At 54.6% G+C, this 19,883-nt stretch overlaps 1 protein-coding gene across 9 annotated transcripts in view; it reads left to right on the top strand.

Annotated features, from left to right (window-relative positions):
- Positions 1–19,883, top strand: part of MPRIP (myosin phosphatase Rho interacting protein) — an 89,226-nt gene that overhangs the window by 59,343 nt on the left and 10,000 nt on the right. For 5 of the 9 annotated variants that reach the window (XM_080386631.1, XM_080386630.1, XM_080386627.1 and 2 more), the window contains 10 exons: positions 2,551–3,136; positions 4,060–4,176; positions 7,179–11,060; positions 13,966–14,113; positions 14,697–14,814; positions 15,525–15,684; positions 15,806–15,925; positions 16,398–16,484; positions 17,155–17,317; positions 17,746–17,831. In XM_080386631.1, the coding sequence (XP_080242757.1) occupies positions 2,551–3,136; positions 4,060–4,176; positions 7,179–11,060; positions 13,966–14,113; positions 14,697–14,814; positions 15,525–15,684; positions 15,806–15,925; positions 16,398–16,484; positions 17,155–17,317; positions 17,746–17,831 (5,467 nt within the window). Of the gene's footprint in view, positions 1–2,550; positions 3,137–4,059; positions 4,177–7,178; positions 11,061–13,965; positions 14,114–14,696; positions 14,815–15,524; positions 15,685–15,805; positions 15,926–16,397; positions 16,485–17,154; positions 17,318–17,745; positions 17,832–18,986; positions 19,053–19,883 lie in introns of all 9 variants that reach the window. The other 4 variants (XM_080386629.1, XM_080386628.1, XM_080386635.1 and 1 more) reach the window with 4 other exon arrangements.

Below are 19,883 nucleotides of genomic sequence, written 5' to 3'. Positions count from 1 at the left end.
AGTCTGACTCTGCACACTCCTGCCGCCCTCTCCTGTGGCTCTCATTAACCCACTGCCATGTCTCCACCGAGCCAAACACACGTTTTCTCGGTTGCTCGAGTCCTAATTACTGTTTATATTGCTGTGTGCGTCAGCACCTGGGGTGGGGGCAGATGCTGTGCTGTTCCCTGTCCTCAGCAGTGCCCTGCAGTCTGCAGAGACACTTAATTACACTCTGCTGACGATGACCGCGCAGGTATAAAATACCCACAAGAAAGAAGGTGGCTGCTTCAGCGCTGGGTCCTTGTTCAGCTCGCAGCTCCGGTGCGAGTTCCCCAGCGCTCCCCCAGTTCCCTGCAGCCTTCGTGTGCTTCTTGCACACTGCCATGGCGTGCTCAGCTTGCACCACTCCCGCAGCCACCTGTATTAAAAGATAAAACCTTTTTGTTTTGACCTATAAATACCATTATGAGGCCAAGACCCCCTCCTCCCATGTGATGTGGCTTCATTTTGTCTGGGATGGCGGAGACATGAAATGCTTAAGCAGAATTAATTGCCATGGGGCACTTGCGGGAGATAAAGCGAGACACTTCGGGTCAGCCTTCTGAGTCTCTTCACTCAGTTCCCAGTGGCCGCCCCTCCGCTCCCTGACACACATCCCGTGCCCTTTGGGAAGCAGTAGAGGAGAAAGGAGCTCGCGAGAGATGCTGCCTCCAGAAATGCTGAGATTCTTCCACGGGTATTTTAGAACAGTGTAATTTCTGTCTCTCAACAACATCCGAGGGGCCCCAGGACACCCTGTATTTCCTAGCGCTCTGCTCCATTTTAAGACTCGACCTCTTCCCCGCTTTACTTATTTAAAATGCAGCTCTAATCGCTAACTGACTCCAGATTGAGTGCCTGGCTTTGGAGTCGTGCAATATCTTCTAATGGCTGAGGAGCAAGGTGGTTTCCATCGTGGTGCCTTTTGGGTTTATTTTATTAGCTGCAAGTGACAGAGCTGAAGAAGGAATTCTCTCTGAGCTGGTTTTAGCCTGTAACTGCCAGAGTTTCTTGAAACCCAGCTCTACTGAGCCTGTGGTGCATCGGAAGATACTAGCCCTGGACCCATGCAGAGTCATCTCTTCTGCTCCATTCTTTGTTTTGGGCGTATGCACATACCTGAGGTTGTTGGCTGCAGGAGCTGGGGTGTGTTATGGAGGCAGGAGGAGAAGCTATGCTGCTGCTGCTCCCTCCCGGTCGCGGCAGTCTCGGTGCATGCGGTCCCGTGGGTCAGAGCCCCGTTAGCAGTGATGTGCCTGCAGCAAAGGGCCCGGGGAGCTGCTTTCCAGCTCTTCCCACTGCACCCTTCTAGAAAGCTTGTCAAGGCTGCACTGGAGGCTGAAGCCCGGAGGGATGCCGTGGTGGTGCTGGCAGCAGGGAGAGCCAGAAGTCAGCCTGAGCAGCAAGGCTGCGCCTCGGGAGGCATCTCGGGGGCTTCTGATAGCAAAGAGGGTTCAGCAAATGCCTGCCGCTCCCTCAGAACGGGCTTCTGCCAACTTAGCATACTGCTGTTTTCTTTTTTAATTTTGATCTGCATGTTACAAGGCTGGCATGTCTACGTTTAATAAGCTAATACTGCATTATGGGTTATCTGTAGGTTTGGAAACGGTATTGCCTTCCCCTGTTAACTTCCCTTGCTTGACAAGTATGTCTCCCCTCTCAACCCACCACCCTCTAACTCAGCACTAAAAATCATTCCTTGCTTGAGAAATCGACATTTTCAGTGGCTTCCACGGTGTATTGAGTAACTCTTGCTCTCCTTGCTGCACCGACAACTGTGCGTACGGCGTGCAACGCCCATGCCGGGGTGGCTGCCCGTGCTGCCCGTGCTGCCTGCAGGCAGGTTTCCCCGGGGGAGGTCTGTGCCTTCAGTGCAGATAGTGGCACAGAGAAGTTTTCGACTCATTAATACCCCAACTTTGGCAAGCTCGAGGAGCACCTTCCCCCTGTTACCCAAGACCTGTGGGAGCTGCTCTGTGCTTCTCCACCCCGCAGCTCCGAAGCCAGACCGACTTTGGTGGGACTGGTGGCATCCTCCCTGCCAGCACGTGACTATGGCTGCGGTGACCGGCGTGTGTGCATGGAGCCCTGCAGCCGGGGAGGCGGGCGGCTGGCCGGCCGGCTGGTGCCACAAGAGCTTTGGAAGCCTCTTCCCCACCTGGCAGGGCAGCTCGCTCGGGGTTGTGCCTCGGCCGTGGGGGGCTGCTGGGTTGTGGTCCCCAGCCCCGGGGTGGCTGCCAAGGAGGAGCGAGGTCGGGATCGGCCGCTCGCCGGGGGCCGGGGCGTGCTGGGGAGCAGCCGGGGCTGCTTGCACCAAGGCTTTGCGCACCAGCGTGACCCCAGGGAAGGGCAGCAGCAGCTCCTGCGCCTGAGGGGCGAGGGGACGGAGGGGTAGGGGGGAACCCACCTGGTATTGGCTTGGGCTTCCAGCAGCCCCTTTCCACCCAGCTCTTTGAGGCATGTGTGGGAGCGCCCGGCCAACTTGAGCACCCACTGACGCCTTCCTTCACCCTCTCTCTGTCCTCGCAGCTCCCTGCCGGAAGAGAAAAGTAAAACAAGCTCTTCCTTCGAGACTGGTCCAAAGCCGAGCGAGAAGCCAGACGCAGAGCAAGCTGAGCTGGACCCGGAGCAGAAGCGGAGCCGTGCCCGCGAGCGCCGGCGAGAAGGACGGTCCAAGACCTTTGACTGGGCTGAGTTTCGCCCCATCCAGCAAGCCCTGGTGCAGGAGCGTGCAAACGCTGCAGACTCCCCCAGTAGCGGCTCGGCCGCCTTCCCCAGGGACACTGGTGCCACCGACGCCGACCCGGGAGAGCTGGAGCGGGAGCGGGCCCGGCGGCGTGAGGAGAGGCGCAAGCGCTTTGAGATGATCGATACTGTGGATGGGGCAGGGTCGGAAGAGACACTAAGGATGGAGGTGGACCGGATCCTGCCCGTCCCAGCAGACATCAAACTGCAGAATGTCCACGTAGAGATTGAGCAGCGCTGGCACCAGGTGGAGACCACCCCGCTGCGGGAGGAGAAGCAGATCCCCATCACACCCCTGCACCTCGCCCATGCTGAAGACCGGGACGAGGGGCTGACAAAGCAGCACTTGACCACACTGTTGGAGAAGGAGGTAAAGCGGCGTGTGTGGGGTGCAGGCTGCCTGCTGAAACGGCCTTCAGGCCACTGCAGTAACTGTAGGAAGCCTGAGCAAGGCTTCAAAAAGCTGCATTTATTCCTGCTTTGTAATAGCAACGAGTAGGGATGCTGTGGAGTCCCCTGGGGAGCTGGCAGGGCACAGATCCGCATCCGTTCCCGTTCAGCCCTGCCAGCAGCTTTCATGTTCCCACGGTTGCAAACAGGGCTGTTCTTGCAAGAGTGGTACTTCATTACCCCCTCCCAGCCCCCACCCCTGCTGGCTGTTAGCCAGCCTGCTCTGATGGGATGGGTACAACTGATGGGCATGGACCAGGCTCTGAATTCAGGCTCGTAATTCTGCATGGCCCTGCAGCTGCAGAGATTTGCGTCTGCAGTTATGTCTTACAAAGCTGTAAACTGGCTGTAGCAGAGTTGTAGCACGCACCACAAAGGTTCCCTTTTTGTGGAGCCTACATCAAACAATCTTAGGATTTTGGGAAAAGGAAGGAGGAGACTCAGCTCACTTGGAAGAGGCCCATGGCTGGGGTAACAAAGGTTGTTGTTAGTTGGGATTAAGGTGTATTAGCAGGAATGAAAGGGGTGCAGGCGTGCAATAATCAGGAGTATCGCTGATCTGAAGCAGGCTGGGATTTGCCAGGGTCCCGCCTGGCACGAGCTGGTGCCGTTCATCCTTTGCTGCAGTGAGCCTTTAGAAAGTAAACTAACGCATAACGTAGTTCTTTCAGGGGGGGAGGGATTTTGCCTGGCAAAATGAAATCCAGATCCCAGAGCAGAGCAAAGTAGCGGTGCCATCCGAAGCCCCGTTCATTCTGCTCCACATCCCCTCCGAGCTGCTTGCTCCGTATGGCCAACCCCCTGCCCACTCCCTGGATGCTGTCCCTGTTTGTGTCCCTCCAGCTGGAGCAGAAGCAGAAGGAGGCCCTGGAGCTCCTGGAGCAGAACCGGCACCTGCAGGACCAGCTGAAAGTGGCACTGGGACGGGAGCAGAGCGCCCGGGAGGGCTACGTGTTGCAGGTAGGAACGTGGGGAGGAGAGAGAAACCCATTTTCCTCTGTGCCCGAGGGGGACCCTGGTGGGCTTCAGTCTAGGGGACATCAGAGAGGGTGCAGAGATGTGCACCACAGAGTGGGCTCCAACAGATTTGACCTTTTTGCAAATACTACTGATTCTGTAGCCTTACTGGAGTCATGCTTAACAAAACCTCTGATCTGGGATGCAGTAGACAGAAGGTAGCATTACCTACTGGTGTCCTCGAGGGAAAACAAAACACAGCCATGGCAGACGGATGGGACCTCAGCAAAGTCCACCTCTGATCCCTCCTGTACTGTGTTTGTCTATGCAACAGCTGTTGCCCCCTTTCTGTGCCCCAGATGTTCCCCTCGGGCAGCAGGGTGCACATGAGCCTTTCTAAGCATCGTGGAGCCCAGCAGTTGCTCCTGGATGGGTGGTTTGTGTGGCGGTTACGTGGGCAAACACAGCACAGCACCTTCCCCACAGCCTGGGTGGGCTTTGCACCGGGACGACCTGGTGTCTTGGATCACTTTGGTGGTTTCTTCTGTTATAAGATGCCTTTCCTCAGCAGAGCTGAGAAGGGCATTTTGGAGGCTCGGGAAAAAGAGACGGGAGTCTTTTGGGAAGCCTTTCCTCCCCTCCTCCAAACAAAATGGACTTTTTCTCGCCCTTCCTCTGGGAGCGTCCGTGCCCAGAGGAGCCATGACACCTAAAGGGCAGCTTCTGGCTGCTCTCCTGAGTCCGTAGTTCTGTTTTGTGCAGGGACAGAATTTTGACCTGCTCAAATCTACTTGGCCAAACTGGCTCTGGATCAAAGTGGCCACGCGTGGCTGCACGCTGCACGCCTGTGGTAGCAAACCTGGTGTTGACGCTGAACCTTCTGTCCTTATTTCTCACGGGAAAAACAACCCCTGAAGAAGTTGCACAGGCAGTGGAGCCAGCCCAGGCAGGGGGGCATCTTGCCTTCCTCGCCGGTGATCTCCTTGGAGGAGTTATTAACAACGCATTTATTTCTGGAGTCCCCGAGCTGACAGCACTTGCTTGGAGGATTTCCATTTTCACTTGGCAGTGTTGGAAGAGTAACTAACTCGAGTAACTAACTCCCACTTCCCTGGGGCAAAGACATCCGACCTCCCTTTGCCTGGAGCCCAGAAAAATCAGGGATTGGGGCTAAAAGCTGGATGCTGAATCCACTGTCAGATTGGCTGTGTTGAAGTTGGCCATAGTGCCTCGATAGGAGGAGGGGGAGCAAGTCTGCAGAAGGGCCGAGCAAATCATTGCTGCAGTGAGAAGTGACCCAAACTTTGACCTAGAAGTTGGAGAGGGTTTTTGGAAGGGTTGGAGGCTTTTGCTTGCTCTGGTCTAATTGTTCTGGGGATTTCCCTTACGTTTTTCTGGGAGTGGAGGGATTAAAGTCCTGTTGCAGAAGGGAGTAACCCCACCAAACCCTGCTGAGGTGGAGGGATTGGAATCATGGGGGGTGGGGGTCTGCAACCCCAGACTGGGGGCAAACATCACAGCATTTTTTTGGGCGGACCCTCTGAATTTCATGTGCTCCGTATCTCCATCATGCCTAATTTTGGAGAGGTTCCTATGTTGTCTGTGGGGAGGGGCAATGGAGGAGCCTGACTGCTGCCAGCCCATCTCTCCTGAGCTGTCCGGGGGGCAGCAACCCCCCCTTGGCAGCATGACCAGCCCCATATGGACCCCCAAGCAGTGCCCCGACACAAAAGATGCCGCACATTTCGTAAGGCAGCCGCTGAGATACCCACCCTGATGCATGTGCTGTGCACCGAAGCCTCTCTGGCCTCGTGTAACCCCTCTCTCACTCTGAGCTTCCTCGGGACGGGGCACCCCGACTTGGAACCCTACTGGGAGAAGTGACAGGGGCTCCTGCTCCCCACAAACGGAGATGTGCCGCAGCTCTGGGCACAGCGGGTGGGAGGGGTCACGTACTAACCTGTCCCGGGTGGATGTTCTTGCATGATGTTGGTGTAAAGCATGAAATTTAACTTAACATAACTGAGTGTCACATCTGTGGGCTTTCCTTATCAGCAACCAGAGTACAGCAAGGCAGGCCAAATTCCTAGGCTTCACGCTGTGCTTCTCTCGCCTCTTCCTGTCTGTGTATTTTTTTTTAAAGATACATAATTTCTGTTGCCTTTTGCATGACTCTGTCTGTGAGTTTTCTCTTTGCATGCTACATTGCTTTGGTTTGCATCTCACAAAGGTTGGTTTCTTTTATTTTACGTTCTCATCACACTTTTTCCCTCCCTTCACTTGTCAGGCTTTTTATTTTGTCCTTTGTTGGATTTTTTTTTTTTGCAGGTAGAGAAATTAGATCCTCCCTAGTCTTAAACTTTAGCATAACAACATCTCTTTAACACGATGAGCAGCCACTAAGTCCTGTTTGGCAATCACAGAAATGACATCGCCACGCCGGCTGTCCTGTGTCCCTGCATCTGGGTGGGATGTGATGTCATTTGCTGTCACCTCACTTTCTGTTGTTGCTTTTGGTCGGTAGGACTGTGTTACCTGAACTGTGCACTTTTTGTTTCACAACAAAACAAACATGCTAAAAAAGCAGTTCCTTTCTTCTTGCCCTGTTCCCATCCCCTCCTCCTTCTCACCCCTCCTGGTTTTCTCTCGTCTGTCGTCTCTGTTTTACTGCTGGTGTTTCTTTTTCATTGTTTTTTGGTTCTATTTGATTTTGGGTTTTTTATTTCCCTTTTAGCCTGTTACTGTACAGCTGTTTTGATGTTGTGGTCCGTGTTTTCTGTTACTGGAGAGCAGTTGTCGCTCATTCAAAAAAAAAACAACCAAAAACGTTGGTTAAAACAAACAAAAAAAAATTGTGCCAAGAACAAATCATCCCAATTGGAGCATGTGGGTAGCAGCCAAATCGCTGCAAGGAGGTTTTCCATGGCCTGCCTGGCCAGAGGTGTGACACTCAGAAGGGAGAGCCAAGAGTGTTACTAATCTAGTATTTAATCAATTTTTTTAAGACCGAGGTGGCCGCCTCGCCATCAGGTGCCTGGCAGAGGCTCCATAAAGTCAACCAAGACCTCCAAAGCGAGCTGGAAGCCCAATGCCAGCGTCAAGAGCTGATCAATCAGCAGATTCAGTCGCTGAAGCGCAGCTATGCCGAGGCCAAGGACGTGATCCGGCACCACGAAGCCGAGATTCAGAGCCTGCAGGCGAGGCTCAGTAACGCGGCGGCCGAGCTCTCCATCAAGGAGCAGACCCTGGCCAAGCTCAAGAGCGACTTGAGGAGCGAGAAGGAGAAAGCCAAAGAGCAGCTGGAGGAGTGGCAGCACAGCGAGGCCACACTTAGCTCCCAGCTGAAGGCCAGTGAGCAGAAGCTGAAGAGCGCAGAGGCTCTCCTCCTGGAGAAGACCCAGGAGCTGCGGGACCTGGAGATGCAGCAGGCTTTGCAAAGGGACCACCAGAAGGAGGTCCAGCGGCTCCAAGACAGGATCGCGGACCTGAGCAGGCAGCTGAATGCTAGTGAGCAAGCGCGGATCCTCATGGAGGAGAAGCTGCAGAAGAATTACGAGGCTCTGCTGGAGAGCTGTGAGAGGGAAAAGCAGGTTTTAATACGGAGTCTGAAGGAGGTGGAGGATAAGGCCAACGAGTACGAGAACCAGCTGCAAAACAGCGAGCAGCAAATGGAGATTCTGCAGAAGGAGAAACTGAGTGCAAAATTTGAAGGCAGTGAGCTCGTCCACCAGCTGGAGGAGCAGCTGGTGATGAAGGAGGCCAGCATCCAGAAACTCGCAGAGCACATCAAGGAGCTTGAAAGAGAGAGAGATCAGATCAAATGTCGGTTCCATGAGCTCATGAATCAGGTTGCCGAGTCGGATAATGAAGTTGCGAAGCTGCAAGCAAAGTTGAAGATGGAAGAGACCAACTACCACAATCTGGAGCAATCGTTCGAGGAGGTGTCGGATCAGTTCCAGGGTGTGCAGGAGGTGCTGAAAGAAAAAGAAGAAGAGCTGAGACACGTTAAGGAAATGCACTTGAGAATTGTGGAGAAGAAAGATCAAGATCTCAGTGAGGCTTTGGTTAAAATGGTTGCTTTAGATAGCAGTTTAGAGGAGACTAAAGTAAAGCTAAAGGCCAAGGAGGAGGCTTTAAAGAAATTAGCTGGTGTAGGCACAGGTCTGTGTGCTGAGGAGGTGGAAGACCTTGGCCCCAGTCTCGAGGCTGACGAAAGTCATCCATCCCAACCAGGGCAGACCCTGCAAACTCAGGATGTCCTCCCAGCTCTGAGTTACGCACTGAAGGAGGAGGACGATGAGGTTCTCGAGACCAGCCAGAGGCAAGCGGAGGAATTTGGCTCCCCGTCCAAAGCTGTAGAGCTCCAGGACCAAGAGTTGGTTCAGAAAGCCTTAGCGAAGCCTGATGTAGGAATCATGGGGGCCAAGAGGCAAAGAATCCGTTTCTCAAGCATCCAGTGCCAAAAGTACATCCACCCAGATGGATCGGAGAAAAACTGGACGAGCAGTACCTCTTCGGACACGAGCCAAGACAGATCGCTGTCTGAAGAAAGCATGTCATCAGAGCCAGCTCTTGGTTACCCATCATCAGGAACGAGCGATTCTGAGACCTATCTCTCCATCATCCATTCCCTGGAAACCAAACTTTATATTACAGAGGAAAAACTCAAAGATGTAACGATGAAGCTGGAAAGCCAGCACAGCCATAATCAGGAGACACTCATCGCCCTTCACCATCAGTGGGCCAGCACAGAGTCTCAGCTGCGGGAACAACTTCAGACCAGCTTATCCCAAGTCAGTTCTTTGATCTCACAGCTGGAGAGTGAGAGGCAGGAAAAGTTCAAGCTCATAGAAAATCATGTCAGCGAGCTGGGAAATTTCCAAATGAAAAATGATCAAGCGCTGACTTGCTTAGAGAAGTGTAGGGAGCAACTAAGATCTTTGCCCAAATCAGACAAGGAAAAAGAGGGCGATTTGTTCCTCGTTACTCTGTCCAGCATGGAAACAACCTTATCAAACGCAATCTACGCCTTGAGAGGGGCGCCAGTCCCATCGGAGTATCAGCAGAGCGATAGCCTTATCACGGAAGGCTCCACTCCAGAAGGAGTTTTTTTGGGAGAAGAGGAGCGTGTCTCCAAGGAGCATGTCCCCAAGGAGCAGCGAGCAGAGATGTTTGACGCCAGCCAGCTGAGATGGCTTTCCGAGAGAGTGGCATTTGAGGCCTCTCTCATCAACCAAATAGCGGAGTCTTTGAAAAATGCAAGCTCTGAGATATCTCAGCTTCTGAGAGAGATGCAGGGAACGGCTGAGGTGGTTCTGTTGGAGCCAGCAAATGTTTCTCGTACAGCCGTTGATTTGGCCAGCATCCTATCTAAGAAGCTGCTGCTGGAAGGGGAGTTCTGGAGCCAGGTGGAGGAGCTGAGAGCCCACTTGAGCACCAGAGAAGGAGAAGCTGAGGGCAAAACAGAAACAACAGGTTTGGGCCCTTCTCCGTGTTTTCTCAGTGCTGTAGCAGATGCCACATTGGTCAAGGCAGAACTCGGGTTTGTTGCACAGAAAATGAGAGAATCTTTTCATCAGAGATTAAAAACAATCGAAGAAGACCTCCATAATACCAAAACGGCTCTCCAGCAGCATAAGTGCATGTTGGAGGAGATCATCAAAGCGTACAGGACTCCTGATTTTGACAGAGTTATGCACCAGATTTCTGAAGCACTTGAAATTCAAAAAGATGCTTCAGAAAGAGCCCAAATCTCCTGGGACGGGAGCTGTCTCCAAATGGTGCCATGTCAGGAGCTAGCCAAGGTGGAGGAGATCGGCAGCCTGCCGGAGTGCAGTAGCGAAGCTCTTGTTTCCATTCAGGAAGATCTCGCCCAACAACTAAAGGACAAAGCGAATGTTCTGAAGGAGATCTCTGTTGCCTTACTCTCTCTGCCTCCCGAGGAGACAATGAGAGACTGTCAGAAGCTCCTGAAGATATCCGAGTGTCTTTCCTATCATTCGTGCATGGGAGACCTTGAACGGTATTCCTCTTTGTTAGTCCATGATGCAGTTGTTCAGGCTCAGGTTTGTTACGCCGCTTGCAAAGTCCGGCTGGAGTACGAGAGAGAGATGAAGTCCTACAAGGAGTCCTTACAGAGCATGGATGCGCTCTGCCAGGAGCGCGTGAAAACAGTCTCTCTCCTTCGGGATGAGTATGAGGACTTGCTCCGAAAGCAGCAGGGTGAGTACGGCAAGGTGATCGCCATGCTGGAAAGGGAGAACGCCGATCTCAAAGCAAAGGTGTCCCAGCTTGACAGCCAGCGAAGGCTCTTGGAGGAAGAGGAGCACAAACACAGCAAGAGCTTGAGCGAGTTACAGGGACGGTATGAGGAGGAGATTCGAAATGTGATAGAGCAACTAAACAGGACAGAGGATGCTCTGAAGGCCGAGAGGACGGAGAGCCTCAACCAGCTGGATGCCATTGTCCGTGACAAGCAGAACATGGAGCGGTATCACCTGGAGCAGATGCAAATGCTGGAGGACAAGTTCCAGGCCAAGATCAAGGAGCTGCAGGTCATCCACGGCGAGGAGCTGCAGGCGCTGCAGGAGCACTACAGCCAGAACCTGCAGCGCCTGCAGGAGACCCTGGATGAGTACCAGAGGCAGCACCCGGAGGCGTCGCCCACGGTGGGCCCAGGTGGTGGGGACCCCTGGGTGGCCGGTGAGGCGGGGGGCACTGGGCAGGGCCCCGACAGTGAGCCGGACTCCATGCACGGCCTGAGGGAACGCATCCAGGAGCTGGAGGCCCAGATGAACGTCATGAGGGATGAGCTGGAGAACAAACATCTGGAGGGGAATGCTTCCACCTTGAGGGAAAAGTACCAGAAGGACTTTGAAAACTTAAAGGTCTTGATATGTTTGATGCTTTATGCTTTCTGCTGCTGAGTGTGCAGGAGGGTGCATTCGGTCCTGGGGTTCACTTGCTGAACCGAGGGGTGTCCCCCAAAAGGGCCAGCATGCCGAAGGAAGCCCCAAGGTGTTAGAAAGCCTCTGTAAAGCATGGTGCTGCCCTTCCCTCCATGCTGGGCTATTCTAAATGCATTGCTGAGGGCTTGGTCTCAGCGGGAGGGCTGGTTGTTGGAGGTGGTCTCTGCGTGTGGAGGGAGGGAGAGTTTCAAAGTAGCTTGATAACGTCACGTTCTCCTTCAATCCGAAGACCGTAGCGTTTACCCGAGGTGTACATTTTGTTTGTGACTTCCCTTTAAAAGCATTCCTCAGCTCTGTCTTTCCCAGTCTGATCAGATCTCCAGTCTGTCTCTGCCGCTGTCAAAAACGCAGGATGAAATGGAAACTTAGCACTCTCAAAACATATATTCCTGGGGAAAGTAGCTGCGAAGGGATGCCATGCTCTGTAGCAAAGCAAAGCTCCTCTGCACGAGGCTTCAAGGAGAAGCACCCTGGTGGTGCACACCGGCAGTTCCTTACATCGCAAACGGCGCATGGTTAGGGGAACCCAGGCTGGGTGCAGAGAAATGCCATCCTTCTGACTGCTCCGCTGCTCAGGCTGGCTCTCAAACTAGCCTGAGGTGGTACAGCGACTAAAAAAAAGTCTTGGGTTTGGTGTTTGGCTTTTGATGGGGGAGCGTTTCCAGTTAGAAAGTGGCTGAGGGCAGTGGAGGACTCTGGGCAGCACCAAGCGCTTGCAGGTTGCTTGGGCAGCCGACAGGGCAGCGGTGCCGGCTGTGCACGGAGACCGTGCTGGCCGGGCTTTCATGGAGCAGTTCTTCAGAGCCGGCAAAAATGTGGGAGAGCTCGCTTCCAGCCACGAGACCCTCGGCGCACGTTTGGGCTGGGGGCGAAGCGTGGCTCAGCTCCAGCCAAAAGCTGGTTTTAGCCTGGGGAGAGCAGGAGTTCTGCTGCATCCCATCAGGGGCGAGTTGGGTGGCCGGGGAGGGGGAGCTGCCGGGGAGATGAGAGCGGAGCGGTGGTGTGCCCTGAATGCCGTCTCCTCCATTGGAACCCCTAGGAAGGAAAAGCTCTTTTGAACCCCCTGCTCAGGTCAGTGGGAGACACGAGTAACGCCTTGGCCTGCCAGCCAGGCACCAAGCAGGGTTGCTTGTACCAAGGCGTGTTCCTTGGAAGAGGCAAAAAGTCCAGAACCAAACTGGAGGCTGAAAAATACCAGCAAGCGGTGAACCTGACCTCGCGGCTGTGTTTTCAGCTTTGGTCTGCCAAAATGTGCAGTTTTCCTGGCAGGAGGGCAGGCAGCATCTTCTGGGCAGAGGGGTCCAGGAGGAGAGCAGGGGGGACCGACCTGTCTGTGCGCCTTTTGTAGGAAGCAGAGGGACAGCCAGCAGGGTAGAAACTCCCCTCGGTTAGAAAGCTAACGCGGCGGCTGCAACCCTGCCCAATTTACAGGTTTAAAGGTGCTTGATTCCTCTCTTCTGAACCTGATGGAGAACGTAACATCGGTAACACGAGGTGCTGGTTTGTACGTGTTCAGATGTCCTGGATTTATAGCAATGCATTGACAGAACGTTAAATACCAGATCTACAGCCAGCCCTGTAGAGGAGCCGTCACCATTCTCCTCCAGCATTAGAGGCGAAATGAAGAATCCTGCAAAGCTGCTTCGTGCCACTCCGTAGTCAGCCAAGTCCAGACAGGTTCTGGCACTGAGTTGGGAGTTTCAAAAAAAACAAACCACCAAGGCTGAGAAAGCGAAGAATGCCTCAGGATTAAAACTCAAAGAGGAGGGAAAAAAGCACCAGAGCTGAAAATTGGGGATGAGGGTGGCATAGGTTACAGAGCATTACACAGCAAAGTGATGCTGAGGGTGTGTGTTCGTGTAGGGCAGTGGCGTTAGGCTGTTGTGAGCACTTCTGTCACTGAGGGAGTGAATTTGTTCCCCTTAAATCTCCCACGGGGTCCCAGTGGACCCTGACTGACAGTTCTCACTTCCTCTGGAAAACAGGAGTGCGAATCAAGAAGAAATCCATTGAAATCAGGAAATAATGCCAGCCCTTAACGTCCAGCGGGAGAGAAGCCCGGTGCAGCGCTTGGCATCGTGGTTGCCCCCAGATGCCTGGAGGTGGCTTGTGCACCACGTCCCCAGTGCGTGCCCGCTCCCGGCTCCTGGCTCCAGCCTGCCTGTGGCTTTGCTGTCCTGCCTCTGTCCTGCAGCCGTGTGTCCGGCCAGGATCCCCGTGCGCTCGGCGGGGCGGCAGGGCTGGCGCCGAACTGCAGACAGGTTTTTGCATTGTCCTGCGAAGGCAGGAGCCGGGGCTGTGCCTGGGGCAGGAGTGGGCTGCCCTTGGAGACCTCACCCCTGGTGACCCTGGTCCTGGCCTAAGTTCACTCCCAGCGATTCGATTAGCGAATAATTGCTCATGAAGCATTTGAAGTGATGCTTGGTTGTGAATTAAGGTCCTGTTGCTGTCACGAGTCACCTGCTTTCCACCCCAGAGGTGGCCGCATAAAATCAGGCGTTGCAACAGAGCCAAGGGGCACAGCAGGCTTTGGGTTTGTGTCTTTAATGTATATTTGCATTCCCCGATTGGGTCTGACCCCAGGCCTGCCCTGTCCTTCCCTTTCACTGGAGCTGTCAGGGGTCAAGCGGCTGCAGGACAAGTCCTGACCTTGCGAGGTCCATCCTCAGCTGGCTCCTCCGTGGCTGGGCAGGAAGAAGATCCCCATGACACAGAACTTGGGTGCCGACCGACGTGCTGGCATGTGGCTCCCAGCAGGCTGGCCACCGCTGTGACACCGGCCCCACGCTCCTGGGCCAACCCCTTCCCCTTGTCCCTTCTGCAGGCAACATGTGAAAGGGGCTTTGCAGCCATGGAGGAGACACACCAGAAGAAGATTGAGGACCTGCAGCGGCAGCACCAGCGGGAGCTGGAGAAGCTGCGGGAGGAGAAAGACCGTCTGTTGGCAGAAGAAACGGCTGCCACTATTTCAGGTACAGGGACATGCCAGAGGGTCCCCTGCGGTGGGGCAGCTCCGTGTTGATGGGGACACGGGGTGGTGGTGGCTCCAGTATAGAGGAGCAGAGCATGGGTGGGATGAGGGCTGGGTGGGGATCACAGGGACATGGGAAAGGGCTGGTAGGAGGGATGTTTTGGATGAAGGCCCATCTCCTGGTCCTTCAGGCTCAGTACCCGTCTCCTTGGCTGTAACATAGCCCGATCCATTTTCCATTCTCTCTCAGAAAGGCATTAGTCATTTTTGTGGTTAATTTATTGCCAGTTCCACACTGAATTCATTCTTCGGTGTCCCTGGGGAGTTATAAAGTGCTGGAGCCCAGGGCTTCTACATTAGAGGTCCTACAGTCCAGGAAACAATATGTGAATTAGACAGTTGTTTGGACTTTATTAAAAAGTGGGATTTGCAGAAGCCACTTCGCAGCCAGGGGCACAGGCTGAAGCAGTAGGAAGTTTGCTGGGTTTATTCAGTTTTTGTTCCTTTAAAAAACAAACAAAACCTCAAAAAAAACCGCCCTTGGGTGGAGTGGAGCTGGGTGCTAACACTGCTGTCCCACGCAGCCATCGAAGCCATGAAGAACGCACACCGGGAGGAGCTGGAGCGAGAGCTGGAGAAGTCTCAGCGCTCCCAGATCAGCAGCGTCAACGCCGACATCGAGGCCCTCCGAAGGCAATACCTGTAAGACCGTTGTCGTCCTCTGTCTGTCTGTGTGTGGAGGACCCCTTCCTCCCCTCTGATTTCAGCGATGGGTTAGGGGCAGACCTGTCATCGCAGGGTCCTCTTCCCTTGGTCCTGACTCAGCTGCAACTATCAAGAGTCTCCTGGTTGCCCCTAATCTTTCGGGCTCCAGGTCAGAGTCTCCATACTTCCTGAATTCTGCTGCTTCGTGGTCACCAGGAGTAGCAGATGTGCAGACACAGTGCTGCTTTTCATGCAGCTGCAGCAGGAGGTTTGCTCAAACAAATCTAACCAGGCGAGGAGAAAGCCCATACCTTTTTTTGTGGCAAGGCTGTCCTCACGTGGGGGCTGAGCAAGGCAGCCAAGCCGCTTTGTTAACCTTGATGTGTCTACGTAAGAGTGCAAACACGCTTGGTCTTGAGTGCCCAGAGCCAGCTTGATAGATCTCAGCCCAGTTTTTGGAAACCTGAGGAAGTCCTGCCATTTAACCCCCTAGAGCAGGACCTCCCATCCCTTTGGTGTCCAAGCACCGCTGTGCCGGGAGCGGGAAGGGTTGGCTCGCTCTGAGTTGAGGTTTTTCCCCAAAGGGAGTATGCAAGTCATTCTCTTCCATGCTGAGATCCCTGCTGGGTTGTGCCGGGGCGCTGGAGGAAGAGTGGGCACGGGTGGGTGTGTGCGGCGGGGGCACTACCCAGCGCGTGTTTTGCCAGGGAGGAGCTGCAGTCGGTGCAGCGGGAGCTGGAGGTGCTTTCGGAGCAGTATTCGCAGAAGTGTCTGGAGAACGCCCACCTGGCGCAGGCGCTGGAGGCTGAGAGGCAGGCCCTCCGCCAGTGCCAGCGGGAGAACCAGGAGCTCAACGCCCACAACCAGGTGAGGGTCCCCACCGTACCCTGGGCGGCTGGCGGGGGGTGACGGGCAGCACGGCGGGCTCTGCAACGCACCATGGCCATGCTCCTCCTTCCCGCAACAGCTCTCCTCCTCCTCTTCCCAGGAGCTGAATAACCGCCTGGCTGCGGAGATCACGCGATTGCGGACCCTGCTGACCGGGGAGGGCGGGGGAGAGGCTGCTGGATCGCCTCTCACGCAGGGCAAGGACGCCTACGAGCTGGAGGTGAGCTCTGCCGCTGCCTGTGGAGCCCGGGGAACGTGCCAGAGCCATCCATCGCTCCACACACCGGCTCTGCGTGGCTGGGCAGCACCGTGCATCGTGGGGTGCAATGGGGCCGGGAGCTTTTGGAGTCCTTCCCTTCTCGACGTGCGAAGTCAGACACCCGCCTTTCCTCCTCCAGCCCTGCTTGTCCCCTGGGATCCAGCCCATGCAGAGTAGTGGGGAGAGAAACCAAAGGGCGTGCAGGGAGCACATCAGTGGTGCAAACTTGAGCAAGTTCCCGAGAGACCCAGCAGTAATTTCCTTGCATGAACCAGAAGATGGGCGAACCAGCAGCTTTGCGGTGCTGGCGTGGAGCCATCGCGGGGCTGAGCCTCCAGCCGTGGCTTGGTTGCCACCAGGCACAGCAGGCGAGCCTCTGGGGATCATCCTGTGCCTTCTTGGGTATGAACACACGCTGCTTTTGTTCCCACAGGTCCTGCTGCGGGTCAAAGAATCCGAAATCCAGTACCTGAAGCAGGAGATCAGCTCCCTCAAAGACGAGCTGCAGACAGCACTGAGGGTAATGCCAGGGAGGTTTCTGCAAATCTTCTTACGGGCTGTGCTCTGCTCCCCTGCGTGTGTGTGCTTAGATTTTGGCTCACTCACACCCACACGTGAAACAAAATACTTAATTTTTCCCATGAATGAAATCAAATACCCATCTTGGTGTTGTCAGTAAAGCACGCCGGGACTGTATCAGCTTAGGATTTACCCCGCAAGGGAGACCATGTGGGAAAACATCCCCTTTGGTGTTTTTTCCCCATTTCCTGTCACTTCAGATCAGGCTGGCAAAAATAGTCAGTGTTAGAGAACTGCCCAGCCTCCCAGCATCGGATCTGGTGTGCTCTGGATGGTCCCTTTGCCAAGGCCATTTCTGGGAATTCTGCTTGTATTCTGCGTCTTTGCTAAAATGAAAAGCCATGAACAAGTAATCCCGTGACGAAGGGGCTGCAGGCACAGGCAGCGCTGTACGCTCACCGCGGGGCTCGCAGACTTCTGCCTGTCTCCGGCCCCGTCCCGCTCTTAGGAGCCTTGTGTGAAATGTGTGCATTGCCCCAGCCAAACATTTCTCCCCACTGCCGGCTCTTCTTCCGTCGGCGTTTGCCAGGCTCGTCTTTCAGTGCATTTACAACCCCCTCGGCTCCAGCTGTCTGTCTGATTCCACTGGGTTGTTCTTGCTCCTTTGCCAGGATAAGAAATACGCCAGTGACAAGTACAAGGACATCTACACGGAGCTGAGCATCGTGAAGGCCAAGGCAGACTGTGATATCAGCAGGTTGAAAGAGCAGCTGAAAGCAGCCACAGAAGCTCAGGGAGAGAAATCCCCTGTGAACACCACTGTATCAGGATATGGTCAGTCCTCCTCCAGCAGCTCTAAGCAATTCTGGGTTTCCCAAGCTAAGCGTACAAGCACTTGTGCAGTAACGGGTCCAAGTGTGGGACTTGGCATGGTGCTTTTTTCCTGTTCCGTGCTGCTTCCCACCTCCACTCCCTGCACGCAGCCTTGCCAGAGCTGCCTTCCCGTGGCAGCGCTTCCCTCCAGCCCACAGACGGGGAGCTGATGGGCTTTGAAAGCCATCAGGCATTTTGCACTGGGAAGACCTCATGCTGCATGCGGTGCAGGGGAGCGGAGACCCCCGAGTCTCCTCTGTCCTTAGGGCATTGCTGCTTGAGTGGGGCTCATCGGGGCACTGGCTGGGAGGGCAGCAGAGCCGCAGCCCCGCTCCTTGCAGGAAGGTGGAGAGCACCATGCTAACGCAGTTTCTTTTGCTTCTTCCCAGATATTATGAAATCAAAAAGCAACCCTGATTTCTTGAAGAAAGACAGATCCAGTGTTAGCCGGCAACTAAGGAATATCAGGTCAAAGGTGAGCGTGGATCTCCTGCCCGTGTGATGGGAATGCCCGGCGTTACACTCCGATGGGGGTCCCAGGAGGGAAGAAATTGGTAGGGGAAGAAAACTGAGAATTTCCCAATCACTAGTGCTAGCCTGGGTGGCACTGGGAAGAAAAGCGAGCTCTCAACTGTGAAGGGCTGGCCGTGCAGCCAGGCAGCACCCAGCAGGGCACACGCGCTCCTGACCCTGCTGAGATGGAGGCGTGACGCTGCTCCCGTTTGGAAAAAAGAACAAAGTTCACCCTGCTCTTTGGTCTTTCACAGGAGGACTCTCCCAGTATTTCCTCCCTGTTTGCAGCTGAAATTTAGGTGGTGTCAGTAGGTGGGAACATGCACATCCTTCTAGGTGTTAGTGTTCATCACCGCAAGATTTTTGGTCTTTATGTGGAACGACAATGCCTTGGTCCTGGGTGTATGTAATACACGCTTTGCTTGTGTGTTAACGTGGCGCAGGTGTGTTTCTCTGTGTACTTGGCTGTGGGTCCCCAAGCCCAGTGATGCAGTGCCCAGCTGCCCTGCTTGGCCTGCTGACAGCCAGAGTTATGTGGTGGTCCACGCTGGCTGTTGCTGTGGGACCACAGGGATAAAAAGGGCTGAGAAAGCCGCTCAGGAGTCATCATTAAACGTTGGTCAGTTGGCAAGAAGATCAGCTTGGGCAAAACCTGCTTTGCCTCTCGCCACTCGCTACCTGGTGTCTCAGGCTGATGTTTGAAGTGGTTGGGACCTTGGGCAAAGCAAGAAGCTGGGCAGGCAAAAAGCTTCTAGCTCGGTGCCTGTGCTGGGGAAACAGCCACCACCCCGGCTCTGCGAGCGGCGGGTGGCCAGCTTGGGGTGTCCGCGCTGCACCGAGGAAAAGCAGAGAGCAGCTCTGCACATTCCAGGGGCAGCCCAGACCTGCTGCTCCAGGTCTGCTGGCGGGTTTCCCTTCACCACTTCAACTCAGACCACTGACCTTGTGGTTGTGTGTGTTGCTCAGTGGGGGAAAGAGAGGAGAGCAAGCATGGGCTGTGCCTGCTCGCATCGCCACCGAGGCGGGGGGGCTGGGGCTGCGCAAACGCCAATGCATTTAGGATTTATGAGCTTCTTGTTTTGTTTTGTTTTCTTTATTTTGCTTTTTCCTTCAACAGTCCGTTATTGAGCAGGTCTCATGGGATAACTGAAATGAATCCGAGTCCAGGTTCCCTGCCACGTAGGTAAACAAACCAGCACCCACCAAGTGCTGCAGCTGCCCACGGGAGCAGCCCACTTTTGCATGCACTGCTCACACCTCCATGGCAAATGAGAGCCCCTCTCTTAATGACTGACTGGTTTATTTACGGCTAATTATTTTACTGGGGGAGGGGGAAGGCGAGGGGAGAAGTCAGCGTGCCCAAGATCCATATGAAACAGTCTCTCTGGCTCTTCCCTGGGGAATACGGCTTTCTTGCCTTCCTGCTCCTCCCACCCTCACCAACACAGCTAACCATCGTGGCGAGGATTTGGACACAGTGGGGCACGTTTTCCTGTTTGCTGTGTGGGGAGCGCGGGACACTGAGTGTGCATGCTTGAATGACTGCATACCTCAGACTAAACTTCAACAGCCAGGTCTGGTAGAAAAAATAGCTGGTTTGCTGTTAGCCAGGTGGAGGCGTGGGTCAGTGATGCCTGTAAATGCGTTTCCCACAAAAGCCAGTGGCACGTAAAATGGTGGCCCCCGTCTCAGCTGCAGAGGGGGTCTCCAGGGCCACCCTAAATTTCCTTTGCCCGTAATTGCTGCTTCTTTAGGTTGATCTGTGCCTGAGCAAAAGAGTCTTCCTTGCCCAGTAACTTCCTCCTCCTGCTCTCCAGGCTTCCTCCAGCTCCCCGGTGTCCACCCTGCTGCTCTCCATCCCTGTGCACTGCGCCTCCACGCTGGCCTGAGGCTTCCGAGCTCATCCAGCAAAAGGAGGGAGCTGATGAGAAATGAGGCTGATCGTAATGACCCAGATATCTCAAGTAACTGGAGCAATAGTTAATTTACTGGCCCGTGGTAAAGAGTGAGATTA

Source organism: Falco punctatus (genome assembly GCF_963210335.1).
Source record: "Falco punctatus genome assembly, chromosome: 4".
NCBI lineage: Eukaryota > Metazoa > Chordata > Aves > Falconiformes > Falconidae > Falco > Falco punctatus.
The sequence above is the reverse complement of the archived record's forward strand: the minus strand, read 5'-3'. Positions and strand labels throughout refer to the sequence as shown.